The following is a 22,250-nucleotide window of genomic DNA, read 5'->3' on the forward strand; positions in this document are numbered from 1 at the left end:
TCCTCTCCTTTTTCACTCCGTTTTCCCAACCTCCCTGCCCCACAACCTCCCATGGCAGTGGGGTCCCTGCACACTCCGCCAGACATGGCTCCTCTCTCCCACCACCTGTACACTGCCATCCCTTTCTCTTCCCCGCTCCCTTCAGATTGCTGCTTCCATTCCACATGACAGTTGCATTCTGGTCCAAGCTGCCGGAGTTGGTGATCATGTGTGTGTGAGGTGTGCTTACGTGTGTGAATTAATGGCGTGTATTTCTTTCTTTTTCTGATGAAAGCTGTGGCTGAAAGCTAATATATGAGAGTCATTTAATTGTGCCTGTCTGTGACTTAATGTGTCATCCTTATGGTAAGCAGCAGTCTGTCTTTTCCTACACTGTTGATATTCCAACATGGAGTTTCCATTGTTTGACTTTATGTCTGCAGTTAAGTTATATGGCAGTTAGTAAACTGTGCATGCACCCTTGTCTCATTTTGTTCTGTTTTCTCATGGTATTTAGCTTCAGAAAGAAAAGTCAATATACATTTATTTCACAGGTAAGGCCTAATAATTAAACATGGTAAGAAACTATGTCAGCTCAGTCTCACATTTCTTTTATTCATTCTTCCACATTCCCCATCTCTTCAGTTCTTATATTTACATATTTCACTGTTTGTTGGGCTCTGTTAGCTTGACAGGCATAACTGATGTGTTTTTGTTTTTGTCTCCCTCTTAGGTGGTGTGTGATGCACCACTGCTATGCCTTCTTTAGATGCTGTTCACAACCCTCTCCATTAGTTATCACATGAACCTGGTGGGAAGTTAAGTGTGACCTGCATGGCCTCACAAACTCATTGCACCTGAAGACACCCTGCTTGTGGAGATTCGTATTTTCTCTTCATTTTCATCAGATGTGTTATTTTCCTCATTTGATGGATGAGCAATATGAAGTTTGTGAATAGTTTGTAATACATATAGAATTTTGAGTTCGGTATTACAGACAAATTGTGCATGAAGATATTTATTCTAGTATTCTCTCTGTGATGCTGCAGATTTTCTGCAGATATGTCTCAGAAATACAGGGTGAGCACAATGTCTTGCCCTGATTATAAAAATTTATAACAGAATAACCATTTGACATAATAAGTTATGTGTTCTGTCACAGTACCCATAGCAGCTTGTATCATAGCCTTCAGTTCGTCGACGTCAGCAGTGGTGTGACAAAGACTCTCTTCTTCATGTAGCCCCAGAAAAGAAAGTTAAGGGGCAGAATGTTTGGAGAGCGGGGTGGCCAGGGTGGTGGACCGTTCCTTCCAATCCACCTAGGCAGAATGTTTGGAGAGCGGGGTGGCCAGGGTGGTGGACCGTTCCTTCCAATCCACCTACCCGGACATTACTCCCCTCTCCGGACATTACGCCCCTTGAGTTTTTTTTCTGGGTCTGTATCAAGACAGAGTCTTCGTCACACCAATTGCTGACGATGATGAACTGAAGGCTAGGATACAAGCTGCTGTGGGTACTATGACAGAACACATGTTACGAAACACCTGGCGGGAATTAGAATACTGCCTCGACATTCTCCGAGCTACCGAGGGAGCATACGTTGAGGTTTACTAACATAAGTAGTTAAAAAAAAATGTAACTTACTATCAAACGGTTACTCTGTAGTAAATTGTTATAATCAGGGCAAAACTTTGTGCTCACCCTGTACTATGATGTTTCTAACTCAAGTAATCTTTAAGTAATACAAAATTTTCTGATCTGCAATGACAAGGAGGACTTCTTGGTGTCTGAGGATTTTCAGGCAGTGTGTTGACACTGATTCCCAAGATGAGGTTGGAGAACATGAAGGTGATTCACTAACGGTAGAAGATGATGAGGGCTGATGAATTTGAAGAGGGGAGGGGGGCCATTTGCAAGGGATCTCATATCATCGGGCATCTCCTTGGAGTTGTAAGAAGTGCAAAGAACATGTAAACTGCAGTTGAATATTGGAATAATTTGTTTGCTGATGACATACTTGCTTTGATTGTAACAGATACACAAATCAATATACTCACAGTACTGAAGGTTGTTTCTCCAGAGAGATGGACATCTGTTCTACAGATTGCATTGAACTATGGGCTTTCATTGCCTTGTTGTACCTAGCAGGAGTGTATAGTGGGAATCATACAAGTTTGGTGGAAGTCTGAAGGACCGAAAGTGGTGGTGTTGAATAATTAAGTCTTGTGATGAATCTGAAACAGCTTAAGACCTTGATAAATTGCCCTCGCTTTGGTGTCTGAACAACTGGAACCCAACAGAAATAATTAGAATGCCTTGCTCTGACTTGTGAAATGTTTGAAAAGTTCATGGAAAATTGTCAGAAGAGCTATTGCTTGAAGATAAGCAGTACATTTGCCTCAAAAATAAGCATATATGGACTAAAATATTTTGCACTTGTTGATGCTGCACATTAATAATACTATCCGAGATTGATATTGATGATATGCACAGTATATTGAGGAAGACTGCAGAGCTGTAAGAATATTGACACTCCTTCAATATATTGTTCAGTCTAAGGGTGGTATTGAGCAAAACATGTCAGTTCCTGCTGAGACTAAGAGAAATTCTGTTTGCTCCTAATAAATTTATGCAGAGAAACAAAAAAGGTAAATTATAGAAAATTGAAAGTGGACCAGAAGATGTATAGGAGAGCACAATGTTGTGTTTTGAAGAAATGAAGTTCCAAATTGATCAGCATGTAGCATTTCTCAGAACTAGCAGATAAGACCAGCACAGCTGTCCAGGGGGTGTTTACATTTATTTATCTTGCATCAATTGGCACAATGTAAGTTGTCAGCCAGCATAATTGTTTTATTTGTTGTAGTAGGTAAAATACAAATTTCACTTGTGTAATTTTTAATTGATTGCTTTCAATGTTTGCAAAGAGCTTCTCGAATTTGTTTTGCCCATTTTGCATAATTTCTGCTTACTTTTTGCAAGCCAAGCAACTCAAACACGATACCCATCTGTATCATCAAGCTTCCACAAGTTTCTTCTGAAGGCAGTGTTCTAACTGATGCCTCCCAGACCTAAATACTGTGCCATTCTTGGCCTTGCACTAATGTGCAACAAATTGACAGAATATTATTGTGTTAATAATACTGAGTGCTTGATGTTGAATGTGGTTGGTATCAATTCCTTGGTTATTTACTTTATAAATTAACTGGAGAAACTACAGAGTGTATTCCATAAGTAATGTGACCAATTTTTTTCTGACGCAACAGTACACCACAGCGTGCTGTAACTGGCTGGGCGAAGTGGAGGGGGGTGTTAGCTTCAAAACGCTCTTTGTCGCATTTGGTTGCGAGCTGCCAGAAAGTCAGGATGTATGTTTCCGTCAACCCCGTTTTGAGTTTATGTAACATGGTACAATGGATCATTCTGTAGAGCAACAGTATGCTATCAAATTTTGCATTAAACTTGGGAAGTCCACCACAGTAAAATTTCAATTACTTCAGCATGCCTGTGGGACTCATTGCTTGGCCAAATCACAAGTTTTTTCATGGCACAAGTCGTTCATGGAGGGCCGAGAGGAGATCACCGATGGACCTCGCAGTGGATGGCCATTAACCGCACAAGTCGACGAAAATGTGACGCGTGGGCGTGATTGTTTGAACTCTGACAGACGCTGAGCCTTCAGTTGATAGCACAAACTCTAAAAACATTGTGACCGAAGATTTGAACATGAGAAAGGTGTGTGCCAAACTCGTCCCAAAAGTGTGGACCGATGAACACAAGCACATGCAAGTGCTTCGGTGCTGAGAAATATTGGAAATGTGTGAAAATTACCCTCATTTTTTAAACTCAGTTATCACTCATGATTAGTCGTGGATTTTTGAGTACGGTCTTGTGTTGCTGAAGTGACATCAAGTGTAAGTTCACCACGACTACATGCCGAGTCACAATGCCTTCATTGTCAACGACTTCCTGGCCAGGACCAAGACCCCTTGGTTCCCCAGCCTCCCTACAGTCCTGACCTGGCTACCGCTGACGTTTTTTTGCTTCGTTGGTTAAAAGGAGTCGTGAAAGGAAAACATTGAGACACGATTGAAAGCATCCAGGTGCATGTTACAGCAGCTCTAAAGGACATTCCATAAGTGTCGCTATGCAAGAGGGTGCTATTTTGAAAATTTTTGATTATTTGTGCGAATATATTCAATAAATGATTTTTTATGAATTTAGTCGCATTACTTATGGAATGCACCTTGTATGTAGAAGAATGTACATAAAAATATTGGCCCTTCACTTGGTTCATGGAGAAGAAACTGAAAAACATTGGAATGCACTCTAGCCTGCAAAATTGTATGGAAAGATCCCTCTCTATTGAAAATCAAAAGATGTTGCTACCTCTACCTTATCACAAAAGACATAGATGCACCACCTGCACTACAGAAATCGGTCACAGATGTCATACCAAGAACGGAAAAAAAAAAAAATCACCATGTGATCTGCCTGTTCTGTTTCTACGCATAACCATGGAAAGCACTGAATATGTTTAAGGCATTAAAATTGATAATCTAAGATAACGAGCGATTTCCTAATTTGTGCCTGGCGGGCACATTTGCTTGAACTCAGAGAGTCCCAGAGTTGTGCCTGATGGAGGATTAAAAAGTAAATTAATAGTCTGTGATACAGCAACAGTGTACAGTTTAGAAATTTAGTAGCAGCAGAAACAAAGCAGAGAGCCCTCAATAGATAGCAATGTTAATGAACTTACTGATACAATCATGGCTCTTTACTTACAGCAGATGCACCACATGTACAATTTGAGTAAGAATAGGTTTCTTTTTCATGTTATGTGAAATAAATGAATAATAGTGATACTGCTTACAGATGTTTTAAGTAATATTGACATCAGAATGTGACAAAGAATGTGAAACACGCTGTAATGGGGTAAAACAATATGTATGCAATGCCAAAATCAGACATGTTTTTCCGTTGTTTGCAGAGGTAAGCCATACGATTATGTGGACAAAGCATCATAGTCTTGATGTTGGAAAGATAAAATCAAAAACTATTTTGTATTTTTCAGCTGGTGAACTCAATGATTTTTTTCTGCACCAACTAGCTGTTATGCTGGAATAAACTGTAACTTGTCTGAATTCCCATACAATATATCTATCAGACACACACTTTCCACTTAAAAATCATTACCAGTAAACACAACAAAACAAACTATAATGGTATTATCAGCATAACACAGTAAAAAATTTTGCAAATAGTAGGCTACTAGTCATGACCAACTGGTAAAGTGTACATAACAGAAACAAAGCATAGTTCAACCTATCTCTAATCAGTATAACCTTCAGTCATCTTGTGATTACTATCCAATCAGCACTTTGCCCTTTTTGTCCAAAACTGTGGAATATAAGGTTCATGATAAACTGACTTAGTACTTATATATAAAAAACAAAGATGCTGCAACTTACTAAACGAGAAAGTGCTGGTATGTTGATAGACACAATAAAAAACACACACAAATATTCAAGCTTTCGCAACCCAAGGTTGCATCATCAGGAAAGAGGGAAGGAGAGGGAAAGACAAAAGGATTTGGGTTTTAAGAGTCATTCCAATCCTGGGAGCAGAAAGACTTACCTTAGGGGGAAAAAAGGACAGGTATACACTCACGCGCGCACACACACACACATATACAGACACAGGCAGACATATGTGAAACTTTGTACTTAGGCACATTCAACTTTGATGATAAGTATCTGTCTTGTTTTCATTAATAGCATAGCAAAAACACTGCAATTATCAAGATAACTGATGAACTGAATTATGCCATAGACAGTTGTGATACAAGAGTGTATCATAATTGACTTACCACTCACAGAAATGCGAGAGCTAAAATCTGCAGGTAGTAAACTGGATTGGTATGGCAGTTGCTTGAGTAACAGATTGCAGTGTTTTTAGAATGTATTTTCACCCTATGGGCAGTGTGTGTGCAAACTTAAAAAGTTCTTGGGGGCTAAAACTTTGTGCTGAATCGGGACATGAAACTGGAATCTTTGCCTTTTGCTTGCAAGTGTTCTACCAACTGAATTATCCAAACATGACTCATGACATAACCTCATATCCCTATTCTGTGAGTGGTTCTCTCCTAACTTCCAGTCTGCACAGAAGTTCTTCTCCATAACTTTTGGGACAGGCAATTTTATAGGAAATGATCTTGGAGCAAAGAGGCTTAGCCACGGCCTGGAGGATTACTTTCAGAACCAGTTATTATTCTGCAGCAGATTAAAACTGTTTGCTAGGACTCGAACTTGGGACTTTTGCTTTTAGTGGACTAGTGATCTACTGACTGGGCTATCAAAACATGACTCATGACCCAAGATACTTGTGGAAGTAGGCGGTTTTTTTTTGCGTGAGGTAGGGGTGGGGAAGTCGTCATGAGCCAGGCTGGAATAACTCAGTCGGCAGACTTCTTGCCTGTGAAAGACATATGTCCCAGGTTCAAGTTCCAGTCTGGCACACTTTTTTAATTTGCCAGAAGTTTCAGACAGCAGTGTGTTTTTTACGGTAATGCAAATGTGAAGAAAGTATAATGAATTCCACAGGGGTCTGTCATGGGCTCCCTAGTATTCCCTTAATATGAGGGAGGACAGAAAGTAATGCACAATGATTTTTTTCTCTCCCAGTATTGCAGCTTTGATGTTGAAATTTCATGGCGATATAGTTTGACATTTGTGCTGCAGAAGGTATTTTGTGTATTTTAGTGTGCAGCTCTAGCGAGACAACCCGGAACTACAAAACAAACATGACACACAGCTTGTGAAGTGCAGCGAAGTGTTGTTCCATATTTGTGGGCCCAAGGGGCATAGATCAAGTGAAATTCACAGGAGACATGCGTGGTGTGTATGTGGATGACAGTGTGGACTGTAGCAATGTCTCCAGGTGGTGTGCACTCTTTGAAGAGGGCCACGTGAACCTTAGTGATTCACCATGCCCCTGGTGGCCGGTAACAGCTGCTCCCCATATAATGTCAGAGCCATTGAGGCAGTAATTTTGAATGACTTGCTGCAACTGCAAACCTTATTGCAGCAGTTCAACATTTCCTATGGTACAGTGTACAGTATCATTTATGACACATTGGAATTTTGTAAAATTAGTGCTTGTTGGTTGCCTAAGAACCTGACAGACAATCAGAACGGCCATCAAATGATGGCAAGCCTGGATCACTTAACGCATTATGCTGCAGAAGGGCGCGAATTTCTGAAGGGAATTGTCACTTGTGATGAGTCATGAGCATACCAATACATGTACGAAACCAAGCAGCCCTCCATTGTGGAAACGTGTTGGTCCCCAGTATGACAAATTCAGAGTGACACAGTCTGCTAGGAAAGTGCTTGTATTGGCAGTTTCTTGGGATATGCATGGTGTGTTATTGGTGGATGTTTCTCAACCCGGGACCATTGTGAAAGCTGCAGCCTACATTTTTGGTCACATTGCATCATGTCCTTTTTGACAAATGCCACAACAATGATGCTGATGGTGTCGAAATTCTTCATGACAATGCTCGCCCCCAGTTGCTGCTCCTGTCTGTGAGAAAATCATCAGATTTGGGTGTGAGGTGGTCCAAAATCCACCATACAGTCCAAACCTTGCACCACCGGACTTCCATCTGTTTGGTCCCATGAAGAAATTCCTGGCCAGCCTATGCTTTGTGACAGATGTGGAAGTGAAATCAGCAGTCTGTATTTGGCTATACTCTAACCAAATGGACTCCTATGAAAGGAACGTATTGACACTGGCAGCATGATGGCAAAAATGAGTTGAGAATGTTAGTGACTATGTAGAAAAGTAGATAAAAGATGTAAGTTCATTTGTGATATTTTTGTTTTGTTACCTATAAACTTTTTGGTAATGAAATTTTTGGACATTACTTTCTGATTTTCCCTCATAACATGTCATTGATATTGTCCTCCCATAAATACCACTTCATGTCAGTGTCTTCAAGCTTTATGTAAGTGATAGAATTGAAGATAAAAATAATGTCATTGGCTTCATGAGTGACAACCTGTCATCAGTTCAGATAGGCACAAGCCTGACCTAAAACAAAATGTAAAGAAGTTCTAGGTAATAATAGTGTCTCATCCAAGGTTAATCAGTCCTTAATTCATATTCTTGTAGACCAGGTGTGGCGATGCGGTTACAGCACCTACCTGTGAAAACACACACACACACACACACACACACACACACACACACACACACACACACACACAAAATGTAACAATTCATTGAATGCTGCAGCCTCAGCATGCTGAAACTGCGAGTCCTACCTCCTTCGTCTGCCGTACCAATTTCATGGTCCCCACTTGTCGTGTAAGTTGGCAGCGCTGCCCTGCCATACTGCTGCTCATTGATACAATTGTGATGCCATCTGTACTACGGCTTTTTAACTGTTTTCCCAACACAGATGCACCGTGTGCAGTGGCATGGTTCCTTCTGTCCTTTTTACCTGCACCTACCTGTGAACTTGTTGCAGCGATCGCCGGTAGGAAAGCCGAGCAGAAACGTACCATTCGGTGACTCACACCAGGCTGCATACAACATAACTATTCTAAAATTCAGGAAAAGGTCTGAATTTGGAAGTAAAGGTGGAAATAATGGCAAAACTTTAGTATATTCTGAAGTTCAGCATTACATGTTCACTCCAAGCCTGTGCCAGTCCTAACACAGTCATGCACAAACCCTTTCATTCACATTAGCAAGTTTATAATAATATATTTCCCAAAATCTGTATAGCTACTAAACACAGATTGTTCTTAAATGGAAATGCTCGCCACACTATTAAGTTTATCAGTGCCTAATCCACTCAGGTTGTTAGTGACCAATCTGATCAGTATGCCATACGGAATTACTGTCTTTTCTCATACTCAAAATTACTTAAAATAGCCGTACTTAAAAACATACCGGAATAAATATGCCTTCACTTTAAAGCACTTTTGAGGCATGTAGGACAACTAAAATTGTTAAACTATAACTTCCTTCAGTGCTCATACTACACACGACCGTATCATTGAAAGGCTGGGCTCCGTCTCCTTAGACTGCTGTAAGCATTCTCTATCTTCAAGAGAAAAGACATGCGAAGGATACTCCATTCGGTCACTTTTCTTTAAGACCAACAAAAAAAAACATTATTCTTGCACATTAGTTCGCACTTTTCATAACTAACCAATCAACAAATAGCACCCTTTCAAACTGTACGCTTTCGCGAAATAAATATTTTACATTCTGATATTTTTTTAAACTTTACATTATCACCTATTTTCATTTGCACTTGAATTAGCTTTCCTTTTACCACAAACTTACTTAACATATTATGGTACAAAATTCCCCATCATCTGCATTCACATTGTCTTAAAAGTTTCTCACACTACAGTGGTCATTAGTAGACCAATAATGTGTATATTTACTTAAGACACATCCATGCATCATTCACACTACTAAAAGCAAATACAAAAGTGCACAAACATAAATAAACAAAAAAAGCCTTCAAGAAATAAACAGAACAATTCACAAAAACATTCTCTTGACCTGTTTCTTGAATGTCTTTTTGTTTGCTATTGTACTCTGGTGGATGAAAATTATAACTATGTACTTGACTGAACCCATTTCAGACCATCTGTCATCTCTTCAAAACATTCAGAACATTTTTCCACAGAATATGCAGTATTTGGTCAGTCTTTGATTCTACCACGGCCACTAGTGTTATGTAATCCAAAACAGCATGTGTAGTGAAAGATCTGTGTTTCTTCCCCTTACTGGGAATGGATGCTATCTACTTGACCATGTCAGTGCCTCCTAGGACCAGTTAGGATGGTTATGAGAAGGAAAGTTTCAGGAGTGCTGTATGTTTGTGTACTTCACCTGCTTGTCATTGTGCAGACACAAATTATTTTGCTTCAGAGATCAAGCACCTATCATCTGATCATAACGACAAGACAAAATCTCTCTTCTTTAGTATACCAGCCGTAAAACAAAAACATTCTCAAACTCCACCGCGTGGAACAATCTCCCTGGATTATTGTTGTTGTTGTTGTAGTGGTCTTTAGTCCTGAGACTGGTTTGATGCAGCTCTCCATGCTACTCTATCCTGTGCAAGTTTCTTCATCTCCCAGTACGTACTGCAGCCTACGTCCTTCTGAATCTGCTTAGTGTATTCATCTCTTGGTCTCCCTCTACGATTTTTACCCTTCACGCGGCCCTCCAGTACTAAATTGGTGATCCCGTGATGCCCCAGAACATATCCTACCAATCGATTCCTTCTTCTAGTCAAGTTGTGCCTCAAGCTCCTCTTCTCCCCAATTCTATTCAATACCTCCTCATTTAATCTTCAGCATTCTTACCAGGTGGGATTGACGGAGGACATCGAAAGGGTGCAAAAAAGGGCAGCTCGTTTTGTATTATCACGTTATAGGGGAGAGAGTGTGGCAGATATGATACACGAGTTGGGATGGAAGTCATTACAGCATAGACATTTTTCGTCGCGGCGAGACCATTTTACGAAATTTCAGTCACCAACTTTCTCTTCCGAATGCGAAAATATTTTGTTGAGCTCAACCTACATAGGTAGGAATGATCATCAAAATAAAATAAGAGAAATCAGAGCTCGAACAGAAAGGTTTAGGTGTTCGTTTTTCCCCGCTCGCTGTTCGGGAGTGGAATAATAGAGAGATAGTATGATTGTGGTTCGATGAACCCTCTGCCAAGCACTTAAATGTGAATTGCAGAGTAGTCATGTAGATGTAGATGTAGATGTAGATTCTTCTGTAGCACCACATTTCGAAAACTTCTATTCTCTTCTTGTCTAAACTATTATTGTCCATGTTTCACTTCCATACATGGCTACACTCCATACAAATACTTACAGAAACGACTTCCTGACACTTAAATCTACACTCGATGTTAACAAATTTCTCTTCAGAAATGCTTTCCTTGCCATTGCCAGTCTACATTTTATATCCTCTCTACTTCGACCATCATCAGTTATTTTGCTCCCCAAATAGCAAATCTCCTATACTACTTTAAGTGTCTCATTTCCTAATCTAATCCCCGCAGCATCACCCGACTTAATTCGACTACATTCCATTATCCTCATTTTGCTTTTGTTGATGTTCATCTTATACCCTCCTTTCAAGACACTGTCCATTCCATTCAGCTGCCCTATAAGTCCTTTGCTGTCTCTGACAGAATTGCAATGTCATCGGCAAACCTCAAAATTTTTATTTCTTGTCCATGGATTTTAATACCTACTCCAAACTTTTCTTTTGTTTCCTTTACTGATTGCTCAATATACAGATTGAATAGCATCGGGGAGAGGCTACAACCCTGTCTCACTCCCTTCCCAACCACTGCTTCCCTTTCATCGAAACTGATCTTCCACGAGGTCGGCTTCTATCAGTTTTTCCATTCATCTGTAAAGAATTCGCATTAGTATTTTGCAGTCTGCCAACACCTGCTTTCTTTGGGTTTGGAATTATTATATTCTTCTTGAAGTCTGAGGGAATTTCGCCTGTCTCATACATCTTGCTCACCAGGTTGTAGAGTTTTGTCAGGACTGGGTCTCCCAAGGCTGTCAGAAGTTCTAATGGAATGTTGTCTATTCCCGGGGCCTTGTTTCAAACTCTTCACACAGTATCATATCTCCCATTTCATCTTCATCTACATTCTCTTCAATTTCCATAATATTGTCCTCAAGGACATCGCCCCAGTGTAGACTCTCTATATACTCCTTCCACCTTTCTACTTTCCCTTCTTTGCTTAGAACTGGGTTTCCACCTGAGCTCTTGATATTCATGCAAGTGTTTCTCTTTTCTCCAAGGTCTCTTTAATTTTCCTGTAGGCAGTATCTATCTTACCCCTAGTGAGATAAGCCTCTACATCCTTGCATTTGTCCTGTAGCCATCCCTGCTTAGCCATTTTGCACTTCCTGTCGATCTCATTTTTGAGATGTTTGTATTCCTTTTTGTCTGCTTCAGTTACTGCATTTTTGTATTTCCTCCTTTCATCAATTAAATTCAGTATCTCTTCTGTTACCCAAGGATTTCTACTAGCCCTCGTCTTTTTACCTACTTTATCCTCTGCTGCCTTCACTACTTCATCCCTCAAAGCTACCCATTCTTCTTCTACTGCATTTCTTTCCCCCATTCCTGTCAATTGTTCCCTTATGCTCTCCCTGAAACTCTGTACAACCTCTGATTCTTTCAGTTTATCCAGGTCCCATCTTCTTAAATTCCCAATTTTTTGCAGTTTCTTCAGCTTTAATCTATAGTTCATTACCAATAGATTGCGGTCAGAGTCCACATCTGCGCCTGGAAATGTCTTACAATTTAAAACCTGGTTCCGAAGTCTCTGTCTTACCATTATATAATCTATCTGATACCTTTTAGTATCTCCAGGGTTCTTCCATGTATACAACCTTCTTTCATGATTCTTAAACCAAGTGTTAGCTATGATTAAGTTATGCTCTGCGCAATGTTCTACCAGGCGGCTTCCTCTTTCATTTCTTAGCCCCAATCCATATTCTCCTACTGTGTTTCCTTCCCTTCCTTTTCCTACTGTTGAATTCCAGCTCCCAAGTCTTGTTCCTCCTGCCACCGAACTTCACTAATTCCCACTATATCTAATTTTAACCTATCCATTTCCCTTTTTAAATTTTCTAACCTACCTGCCCGATTAAGGGATCTGACATTCCACGCTCCGACCCGTAGAACGCCAGTTTTCTTTCTCCTGATAATGACATCCTCTTGAGTAGTCCCCACCTGGAGATCCGAAAATGGGGGACTATTTTACCTCCGGAATATTTTACTCAAGAGGATTCCATCATCATTTAATCATACAGTAAAGCTGCATGCCCTTGGGAAAAATTACGGCTGTAGTTTCCCCTTGCTTTCAGCCGTTCGCAGTACCACATCAGCAAGGCCGTTTTGGTTAGTGTTACAAGGCCAGATCAGTCAATCATCCAGACTGTTGCCCCTGCAACTACTGAAAAGGCTGCCCCTCTTCAGGAACCACGCGTTTGTCTGGTCTCTCAACAGATACCCCTCCGTTGTGGTTGCACCTACGGTAAGGCTATCTGTATTGTTGAGGCATGGAAGCCTCCCCACCAACGGCAAGGTCTATGCTTCATGGGGGGCTCTGTGGATTATAAATGCAGTATTGTGCTCTGTAACATTTTAAGAAAAAACTGAAGTACTTCCTTTTCTCATAATTATAAATTCTCCCCGGAAAATTTAATATGATGGTGACTTGTATCCAGCATCAGTGAATCTTTTGTAGTTACTCACCTACCTCTCCTCCCCTACACTCTCCTCCCCCAGAAAGGAAGAGGAACAGATAGCTCTAAAAACAAATGAGAGATTGGTAATAAGTATATGTAATGCTGCGAACCTCTTAAACAGGTACTTTGTTTCTGGTACTGACAGCTTAGGGTTATCAGGTTCAGTAAAAAGTGCAGTGGAATATTTGAGACCAATCTCTACAAATAACTTCAGCAAAATGGAAATGACACTCACTTCTCCCAAAGATAAAATATCATCATAAGGTCCTTAAAATCGAAGTAGTGTGGTAGTTATGTTAACATATCAACAAAGTTAATCAAGGTGTGCTCATGTGATTTGAGTTCTATTATAAGTTGTTTGTGTAATCAATTTCCTATCAGCAGAACATTTCCAGACTGGCTAAAATATGCTGTGAAGTTAAACCTCTTTACAAGTAGGGGATTAAAGAGACACCACAAAACTATCGAACAGTTTCACTTTTGCTGAATTTTTCAAAAATAGTTGAAAGTGTTTAGTTCAAGCATCTTCTGATTGCAAATAATATATTGTCCAAGTCACAGTTTGGGTTCTTTAAGGGTTCAGAGATATAGAAGGCTGTTTACACATACCTTGTACTTAATTCATTAGATAACAATTTAGAGGGTATTGGCATTTTCTGTGACCTGTCAAAAGCCTTTGATTATGTGAATCTTAATTAAATTAGAAAATTGTGGTGTCACTGGCAGGGCTGAAAAATGGTTCAATTCTTACGTAACTAATAGGAAAAAAAGGGTGCATTCATAAAATACCTTTGGAGTAAGCAGTCAGTTTTCATCTGACTGGGAATTAATTACATGTGGTGTTCCTTAATGTTCCATCTAGGGTCCCTTGCTTTTTATTATGTACATTAATGACCTCTTGTCTGTTTCATTGCCAGGTGCTAAGTTTGTTTTGTTTGGGATGATGTGAACATTGCATAAATAGCAAGTGAAGTACAGGTTTAGAAATTGCTGCTAATAAAGTTTTTCCTGATCTTAATAATTGATTTAAACTTAATTCACTGTCCTTAAACTTTGAAAAGGCCCACTATATGCAATCCAGAACCTGTAAGAGATTTCTTTTCAGCAGGTGTATAACATATGAAGACATGCAGGTAGAAGAGGCTGACAATGTTAAATTTCTGGGAATACAACTCGATAATAAATTCAGTTGGGGAGGCCATACGAAAGTATTGCTGAAGTGCCTAAACAAGTCTGTATATGCAATGGAACTGTCAGATGTAACAGATATAAATATAAAAAAAAAACTTGAATACTTTGCTTACTATAATTCTATTATCATTTTGGATCAAATTTTGAGGTAACTCATCAAACCAAGCAAAAGTTTTTGCAATGCAGAAATGTGTATTAAGAATCATGTGTAGTATAAATTCAAGAACATCCTGTAGAAACCAGTTCAAAGAACTAGGTATTCTAACAACTGCTTCTCAGTTTATTTACTCCTTAATTAAATCTGTTGCAAATAGTATGTCTCTATTTCCAACCAATAGCTCAATACATAGTATCAATACTAAAAGTAAGAACAATCCACATAAAGACCTAATTCATGCATGTTGGTCCAAAAATGAGTCCATTATTCATGAACACATGTTTTCAATAGATTGTCAACAACAATTAAAAACTTGGTTTCAGGAGAAGCATAGCTTAAGCAGAGTTTGATAGACTTTTTGGTGGGCAATTCTTTCTACTCTGTAGATGAATATTTTAGTGGGGACTATTGGACCAGCTTAAGTAAAAATGCCTGTGAGATTTCAGATTCGACAGCACTTGGTTACAACAGTCGAGACTAGGCATTTTGTGCATGAAAATTTTATTGAAAGTGCATAACTCCATGTTTCATTTTGACAATGTGTTAATTCTGTAAATATTAGCAGTTCCAGTTTACTGTAATGTATTCACATGTTTTGACGATCTCCTGACAGATGATCAGGGAACTGAGTATTATATTAAAATGTTCTATGTATTGGAGATGCTGAGTCGCGATAGGCACAATAAGAAGATTCACAGAATTAAAGCTTTCGGCCATTAAGGCCTTTGTCAGCAGTACACACACATACACACACTCGAATAAACGCAACTTGCACACACATCTGCCGGCTGCGGTAGTCTTGCGGTTCTAGGCGCGCAGTCCGGAACCGTGCGACTGCTACAGTCGCAGGTTCGAATCCTGCCTCGGGCATGGATGTGTGTGATGTCCTTAGGTTAGTTAGGTTTAAGTAGTTCTGAGTTCTAGGGGACTAATGACCACAGCAGTTGAGTCCCATAGTGCTCAGAGCCATTTGAACCATTTTTTGCACACACATCTGCAGTCTCAGAAAGCTGAGACTACACTGTGAACAGCAGCACCAGTGCATGATGGGAGTGGCGACTGGGCGGGGGTAAGGAGGAGGCTTGGCAGGGAGGGGGAGGGATAGTATGTTGAAAGTGGCGGACAGTCAAGTGTTGCAGTTTAGACGGAGGGCAGGAGAGAATGTGTGGAGGGGGAGGGGGTAAATAGTGGAAATGAGAGATATAAAAGAAATTAAAAGACAGGGTGTGGCGGTGAAATGACGGCGGCTGTGTAGTGCTGGAATGGGAACGGGGAGCTGGGGGGGGGGGGGGGGGCTGGATGGGTGAGGACTGCGAGCACTACACAGCCGTCATTTCACCACCACACCCGGTCTTTTAATTTCTTTTATACCTCTCCTTTCCACTATTTACCCCCTCCCCCTCCACACCTTCTCTCCTGCCCTCCATCTAAACTGCAACACTTGGCTGTCCACCACTCCCACCATATTATTCCTCCCCCTCCTTGCCCCAGCCTCCTCCTTACTCCCACCCAGTCACCACTCCCATCATGCATTGGTGCTGCTGTTCACAGTGTGGTCTCATCTCTCTGAGACTGCAGATGTGTGTGCAAGTTGCGTTTATGTGTGTGTGTGTATGTGTGTCTACTGCTGACAAAGGCCTTAATGGCCGAAAGCTTTAATTGTGTGAATCTTTTTATTGTGGCTATCGCGACTCAGCATCTCCGCTATATGGTGAGTAGCAACTTTCCTTCTCTGATATTGTTACATTCCATCCTGGATTTTCCATTGTTTAATGTTCCATGTATTTCTGGCATGTTCCACACCCATGAGAATCTTCTCACTTTGGATCTGTGGAATGAAACCTGAATCTAATGTTATCTTAAAATATTGTTGAGTTAGTCCTTTATATAGCAAATCTTCCAAATTTTTCTGTACTCTAGTGCTGGTTTTAATTTTATTTATAGAGTAACATTTCTATGTTTCAGTATCTCACACAATAGAAGAACTGACAGTGGTGTTCACATGGAAACGAGTGCGTCTTTTTGACCAGCTTGCATGCCAAGTGCTGTATGAAGTGTGCATGGAAAACCCTACAGCAACCGTTGAAAGTGTCCAGAGTAAACCAAAGAGCAAATGGAGGCCATTGCCCCTTGACACAGTGGTGAGGAAATAATTACTATTGATTATTAAACACTTGAGGGTGTTCAGCAATAAGCATCGGAGCATTGTATTTTGAAGACCAGTTCACTGAAAAGTAAACTTTCTTTATAAAATTTTCCATCAGAAACAACATCGTTGGTAGTATTTAGTGTTGTTTACATGGATAAAGATTGATATACAGAACTGGTTATGTCCAAAATGTACATTACTTTCTGCAGGGTATCAACATCTTTCTAAAAATGTTTCTGATGGGTCAGAAGTTTAATGACTGTTATACTTACTTATCATGACCTTCACCATCACCATTATCTTGACAATGTTCTTGTAAATTTGTACTGAGTTATACCATGATGGAAAGGTAAACCATAAATTTCCTCCAGTTTTGTGGTGTGATGATTCCATTGTTGCCACTAAGCAGCAACATTTAATTCCCCTGTGGATTGGTGTTTTCTTGTACTGCATTGGGTCACTTTTCCACTATTACCACCTCTGCATAATAACACTTCTACAGTGGTAAATGGTCCCTCAAAACTATTTCCCTCTGATTCTAAGGTTAAAAATTATTTGTTACGGCCCCCAGGGGCTCAGCATTCACTTGCTGAGTACGGGCTTGGTGACCCCGGGGTCCTGAGCTGGGGACTGGTCAGTGCCGCCAGTCTCCTGTCACCGTAACCCCCGGACATGCTTCAACGACCACCGTACGGTGCGGCGGTGAAATGTTGTGTGCTGTGGGGAATGGTAATCTTGGCTTGACCGCCTGGATTGCGAGGAAGGCCAACCTTTATAAAAACCCCTCAATCTTTCGGTGTGCTCTGCGCCTATAAGATGCATGGCTGTTGGGGTGGAACAGTCGCAAGCGGGCAACCTCTGTGGCACCTGCCGCACCCCAGTTGTATAAGGCTTACTCAGGCACGCGGGGCTCTGTCTGAGCGGACCTTTAGTTCCCTAGCTGCTCGTGGGACCGCAATGTACCCTTCGACCTCTACATTTCCCCCTACCAGTGGCTTGGGTGGGTCACTGGTAGGAAAACACACGTCATTGAAAAAGTGGCTGCGCGCTGCGAGTCCTCCAGCGGCTGGTGTTGCTAGAGATTTAACAGACTGTCGTAACGGAGCACATGCTGATAATCAGAATGTGTTTTTGATTATTAAATGGAAGGAGGGTAGCTTTGAGAGGGTTTCTCCCTTTTACATCCACAAGGGTCTTGAGGGAATTGCAGGAACACTGAATTCTGTGAAGCGACTGTGCAATGGGACTCTGTTAGTTGAGACTTTTAGTTCCCGTCAAGTCGCTTCCCTTTGGAAAGCAACCTGTCTAGGAGAGTATGCTATCGAGACCGAGCTCCACTCCACTTTGAATTATAGTAAGGGTATTGTGACGTGTAGGGACTTGGTGGATATCCCCACAGACGAGTTAAAATCTGAGTGGGCTGACGAAGGTATTGTTGACGTGCAGCATATTATGAAACGAGTCGATGGGGACCTCGTCAAATCTGACTCATCTATTCTCACGTTCAGTTGCCGGAGACTCCCAGAGCATGTTAAAGCGGTGTTCTTACGTTTGCCAGTACGGCCATATTTCCCCAACCCAACGCGCTGTTTTAAATGTCAGCGCTTTGGGCATACTACGTTGGGGTGCAATGGGATAGCCACTTATGGTAAATGTGGTCAGCCTGCCCATGACGGAGCCGATTGTTCATCGCCTGTGAAGTGCGTGAATTGCTCTGGAAGTCACCCTGTCTGGAGCCGGATCTGCCCTATCTATCACGAAGAACAGAAGGTACAGGAGATCAAAACATCTAAGTGCATCCCCTATGGTGAGGCCAAGAAGCTCTTTAAGGCCATGCAACCTCCTGCGTTTTCAACATCTTTCGCTTCCGCTCTCAAAAAACCGGTACAAATGGCCACTGTTGCTATGCAAACGGAGGTTGCTAGTGTTAGCACTAATACCTGCACTTGCCAGTACACTTGTGCTGCTGCGGTTGTTTTGCAACCTGCGGCTCTCCCCGCTACGTCGGACAAGGCCGTGGTTGCTGACATTGGGGTACTTCCTGCCTCTCCCCATATGGCGCCTTCTGCCCAGGTGAGTAAAGCTCCAACTGTTGACAAGGCTCTGCATTTTAAGCCCCCCAAGACAAAGACACCGAAGGTGAAGGTTTTGCCACCTGAGGAGACTAGTCAGGGTCGCTTTGATGACAAGGCCATCGTACTGTCTGACATCTCCCGTGGGTCGTCATCGGAGCTTATGGACATTGATGTCGACCGGGGGTGATCTTCTTGCCCCAGGAATAAATCTCCGGCCAGTACGGGCTCACCTCCAAAGCACAGAGGCAGGGTGACAGTTCAGCCACCCTGATCACTGGTTCCCATATGACAGTGGAACCTGAATGGGTTCAGGACACATGTGGCCAAATTACAACTCCTCGTACGAGAGTGCCCCTTGTGCTTATGTCTCCAAGAGACACATTTTTGGGCCACTGATGCTCCTTCTTTACGGGGCTATACCGTATATCGAAAAGATGATCTGACGAGGGAAAGGGCAAAGGGTTGTGTTTCGGTCTTTGTCCGTGACATGCACCCCTCATCTTAGCTCCCTCTTGTTACCGACTTGCAAGCTGTTGCAGTTGACATTCTTGTGAGTCGGAGGCTCACAGTCTGTTCAGTTTATTTACCGCCTCAGGATGCGATAGACTCCGAGGCTCTCACGGACCTTATTAGCCAACTTCCCCGCCCATTTCTTCTTCTGGGGGACTTCAATGCTCATAATGCCTTATGGGGCTCTCTGACTACTTGCCCCAGGGGTCGCATTCTGGAAAGCCTCATGATGTCTGAAGAACTGTGCATCCTCAACTCTGGTGCTCCCACTCCTTTCTGTACTGCTTCCGGGTCGTCATCGGCTATTGACCTTTCCTTTTGCTCTTCAGCACTCGCAGATTCTGATCTGTGGGAGGCTGCTGCTGACCTCCATCCTAGTGACCCCTTCCCCCTTTGGATTCGCTTCCTGGATGAGGCTGTGGCATTACCAGTGCCGCCCCGGTGGCACCTCTGCAGAGCCGACTGGACACTTTTCAGCCAACTGGCTGTTTTGGAACACCATGCCAGTGTCCACGAATGGGTAGACCATGTTACAGCCGTGATCTCTCATGCTGCTGAATTGTCAATCCCATGGTCATCTGGTCATCCCAAGAGGCGTCCTGTCCCTTGGTGGGCCACTGAGTGCCACTCAGCCATCCGAGACCGCCGTGCAGCTCTGCACCTCTTCAAGTGCCGTCCCTCAGCTGACAATCTTGCGGTCTTTCGGGTGGCAAGGGCCAAAGTGTGGCGAGTGATTAAAGACAGCAAACGACGGTCATGGCAATTGTTCTTGAACTCCATCTCTCACTCCACTAGTTCTACGAAAGTATGGGAAGCCATCAGGAGGATTTCCAGAAAACACAGCCAACTTCCTATCACGGCATTGCTGCATCAGGGATGTCTCCTCACGGCACTGAGAGACATTGCCCAGACACTGGCCATGCATTTTGCGGACTCTACCGCCACTATTAACTGTGATCCAGATTTCTGCCACTACTGCACTGCCATCGAGAGGGGTCACTTGGACTTCCGGTCTCTAAATTCTGAACCCTACAACTGCCCCTTCACAATGTGGGAACTGGATTCGGCTCTGTCTGTGGCTCATGATACTGCACCTGGTCATGATCAAATCCGGTACAGCATACTGCGGCACTTGTTGCTGCCATCCAAGGAAGTTCTCCTGAACTGTTTTAATATGATATGGTTATCCGGCACGTACCCTGACTTGTGGAGGGAGGCGATTTTGATTCCCCTCCTCAAACCAGGGAAGGACTGAACGCATCCCAGTAGTTATTGAAGTATTGCTTTGACGAGCTGTGTTGGGAAGACGTTGGAACGAATGGTCAACCGTCATCTGGTTTGGCTGCTCGAGACCAGGCAGCTCCTTAGCCCATCTCAGTGTGGCTTTCGGAGATGTCGTTCCACTATAGACAACTTGACCCTGCTTGAGGCCACCATCCAGCAGGCCTTCCTACGTAACCAGCATTGTCTAGGTGTCTTCTTTGACATTAATAAGGCGTATCACACTACTTGGCGCCGCCTTATCCTCAATCAACTCCATGAGTGGGCCTTTCGTGGCCATTTCCCCCTCTTCATTCGGTCCTTTCTTTCTCACCGCCTCTTTCGGTATGCGGTTGGTAATGTGCTATCTGATTTGTACATGCAGGAGAATGGTGTTCCTCAGGGCAGCGTTTTAAGTGTCACCCTCTTTGCCGTCGCTATTAACAGTATCACGTCCACTATCCAGAGTCCTGCCTAATGCTCCTTGTTTGTGGACGATTTTGCTGTTTTCTGTTCTTCCTCCAGTCTTGTCACTGCTAGTCGGCAGTTGCAGCTTACGATAAAGTGCTTAGAGGCATGTACTGCAAAGACGGGTTTTACCTTTTCTGCAGACAAATCTGTGTGTGTTCATTTTAATCGTTCTCGGCGTACTTTTACCTCCCCTGAATTGCGTCTGAGGGACACCGTTCTTCCTTTTTAGAGACACTGTGAGGTTCCTGGGCCTCACTTTTGATTCCAAGCTGTCATGGTTGCCTCACCTTAAAGACCTCAAGGTGCGGGCCCTGAAGGCACTGAATATTTTGAAGTGTCTGAGCCGTTGGTCCTCGAGAGCAGATTGGGCGCGTCTGCTGCAATTTTATAGGGCTTTCGTCCGATCGCGTCTTGACTATGCTTGCACCATGTATGGGTAAACAAGGCCTTCGTATCTGAAGATCCTTGACGCAGTACACCATGAGGGTATCAGGCTGGCCACTGGTGCCTTCCGTACCAGTCCCATCCCCAGCCTGTGTGCTGAGGCAGGGGAACCGCCGCTCGCCATCCGGCGGAAACTCCTCATGGTGCGACGGGTGTGTCATTTCCTTGCTTGTCCTACCTCCCCTGCGTACCCTACCATTGCCCGACCGCCTATGGAACATCTCTTTTTCCAGTCGTCCCATGGCAACGAGACCATTTGGGATTCGTGCCAAGCATTTGCTTGAGTCCCTTGGTGTGGATCGTGTGGCCCCCCAACAACAAGGTTTTACCCGCCTGCCTCCCTGGTTGCTCCAGAGGCTCAGCATCCTGCTAGACTTGTCGGAGAACCGGAGGAACTGCACTCCAGCGTTTGTTTTTACCTTCTTATTTTACGATATTTTAAACCAGCATCCGGACCATGTACCTGTATTTACGGATGGCTCTAAACAGCCGGACTCTGTTGGTTGTGCTGTTGTTTTCCCTGATCGAGTCGTCAAGTTACGGCTTCCTGCAGCGTTTACCATCTTTGATGCCGAATTGTTTGCGATCTTGCGGGTGTTGGAGCAGATGAGATGTGTACCCAGTCTTAAGTTCCTCATCTGCTCTGACTCCCTGAGTGCCCTTCAGACCATGCAACACTTGTAC

The 22,250-nt window shown here is 42.7% G+C and overlaps 1 protein-coding gene across 1 annotated transcript in view; it reads left to right on the forward strand.

Annotated features, from left to right (window-relative positions):
- Window positions 1-22,250, forward strand: part of LOC126334534 (DNA topoisomerase 3-alpha-like) — a 178,414-nt gene that overhangs the window by 33,690 nt on the left and 122,474 nt on the right. Inside the window, exon 6 of the mRNA XM_049996890.1 lies at window positions 16,623-16,798. Coding sequence (XP_049852847.1) covers window positions 16,623-16,798 — 176 coding nt within the window. The remainder of the gene's footprint in view (window positions 1-16,622; window positions 16,799-22,250) is intronic.

The sequence above is a fragment of the Schistocerca gregaria genome, chromosome 2 (genome assembly GCF_023897955.1).
Source record: "Schistocerca gregaria isolate iqSchGreg1 chromosome 2, iqSchGreg1.2, whole genome shotgun sequence".
Lineage (NCBI taxonomy): Eukaryota > Metazoa > Arthropoda > Insecta > Orthoptera > Acrididae > Schistocerca > Schistocerca gregaria.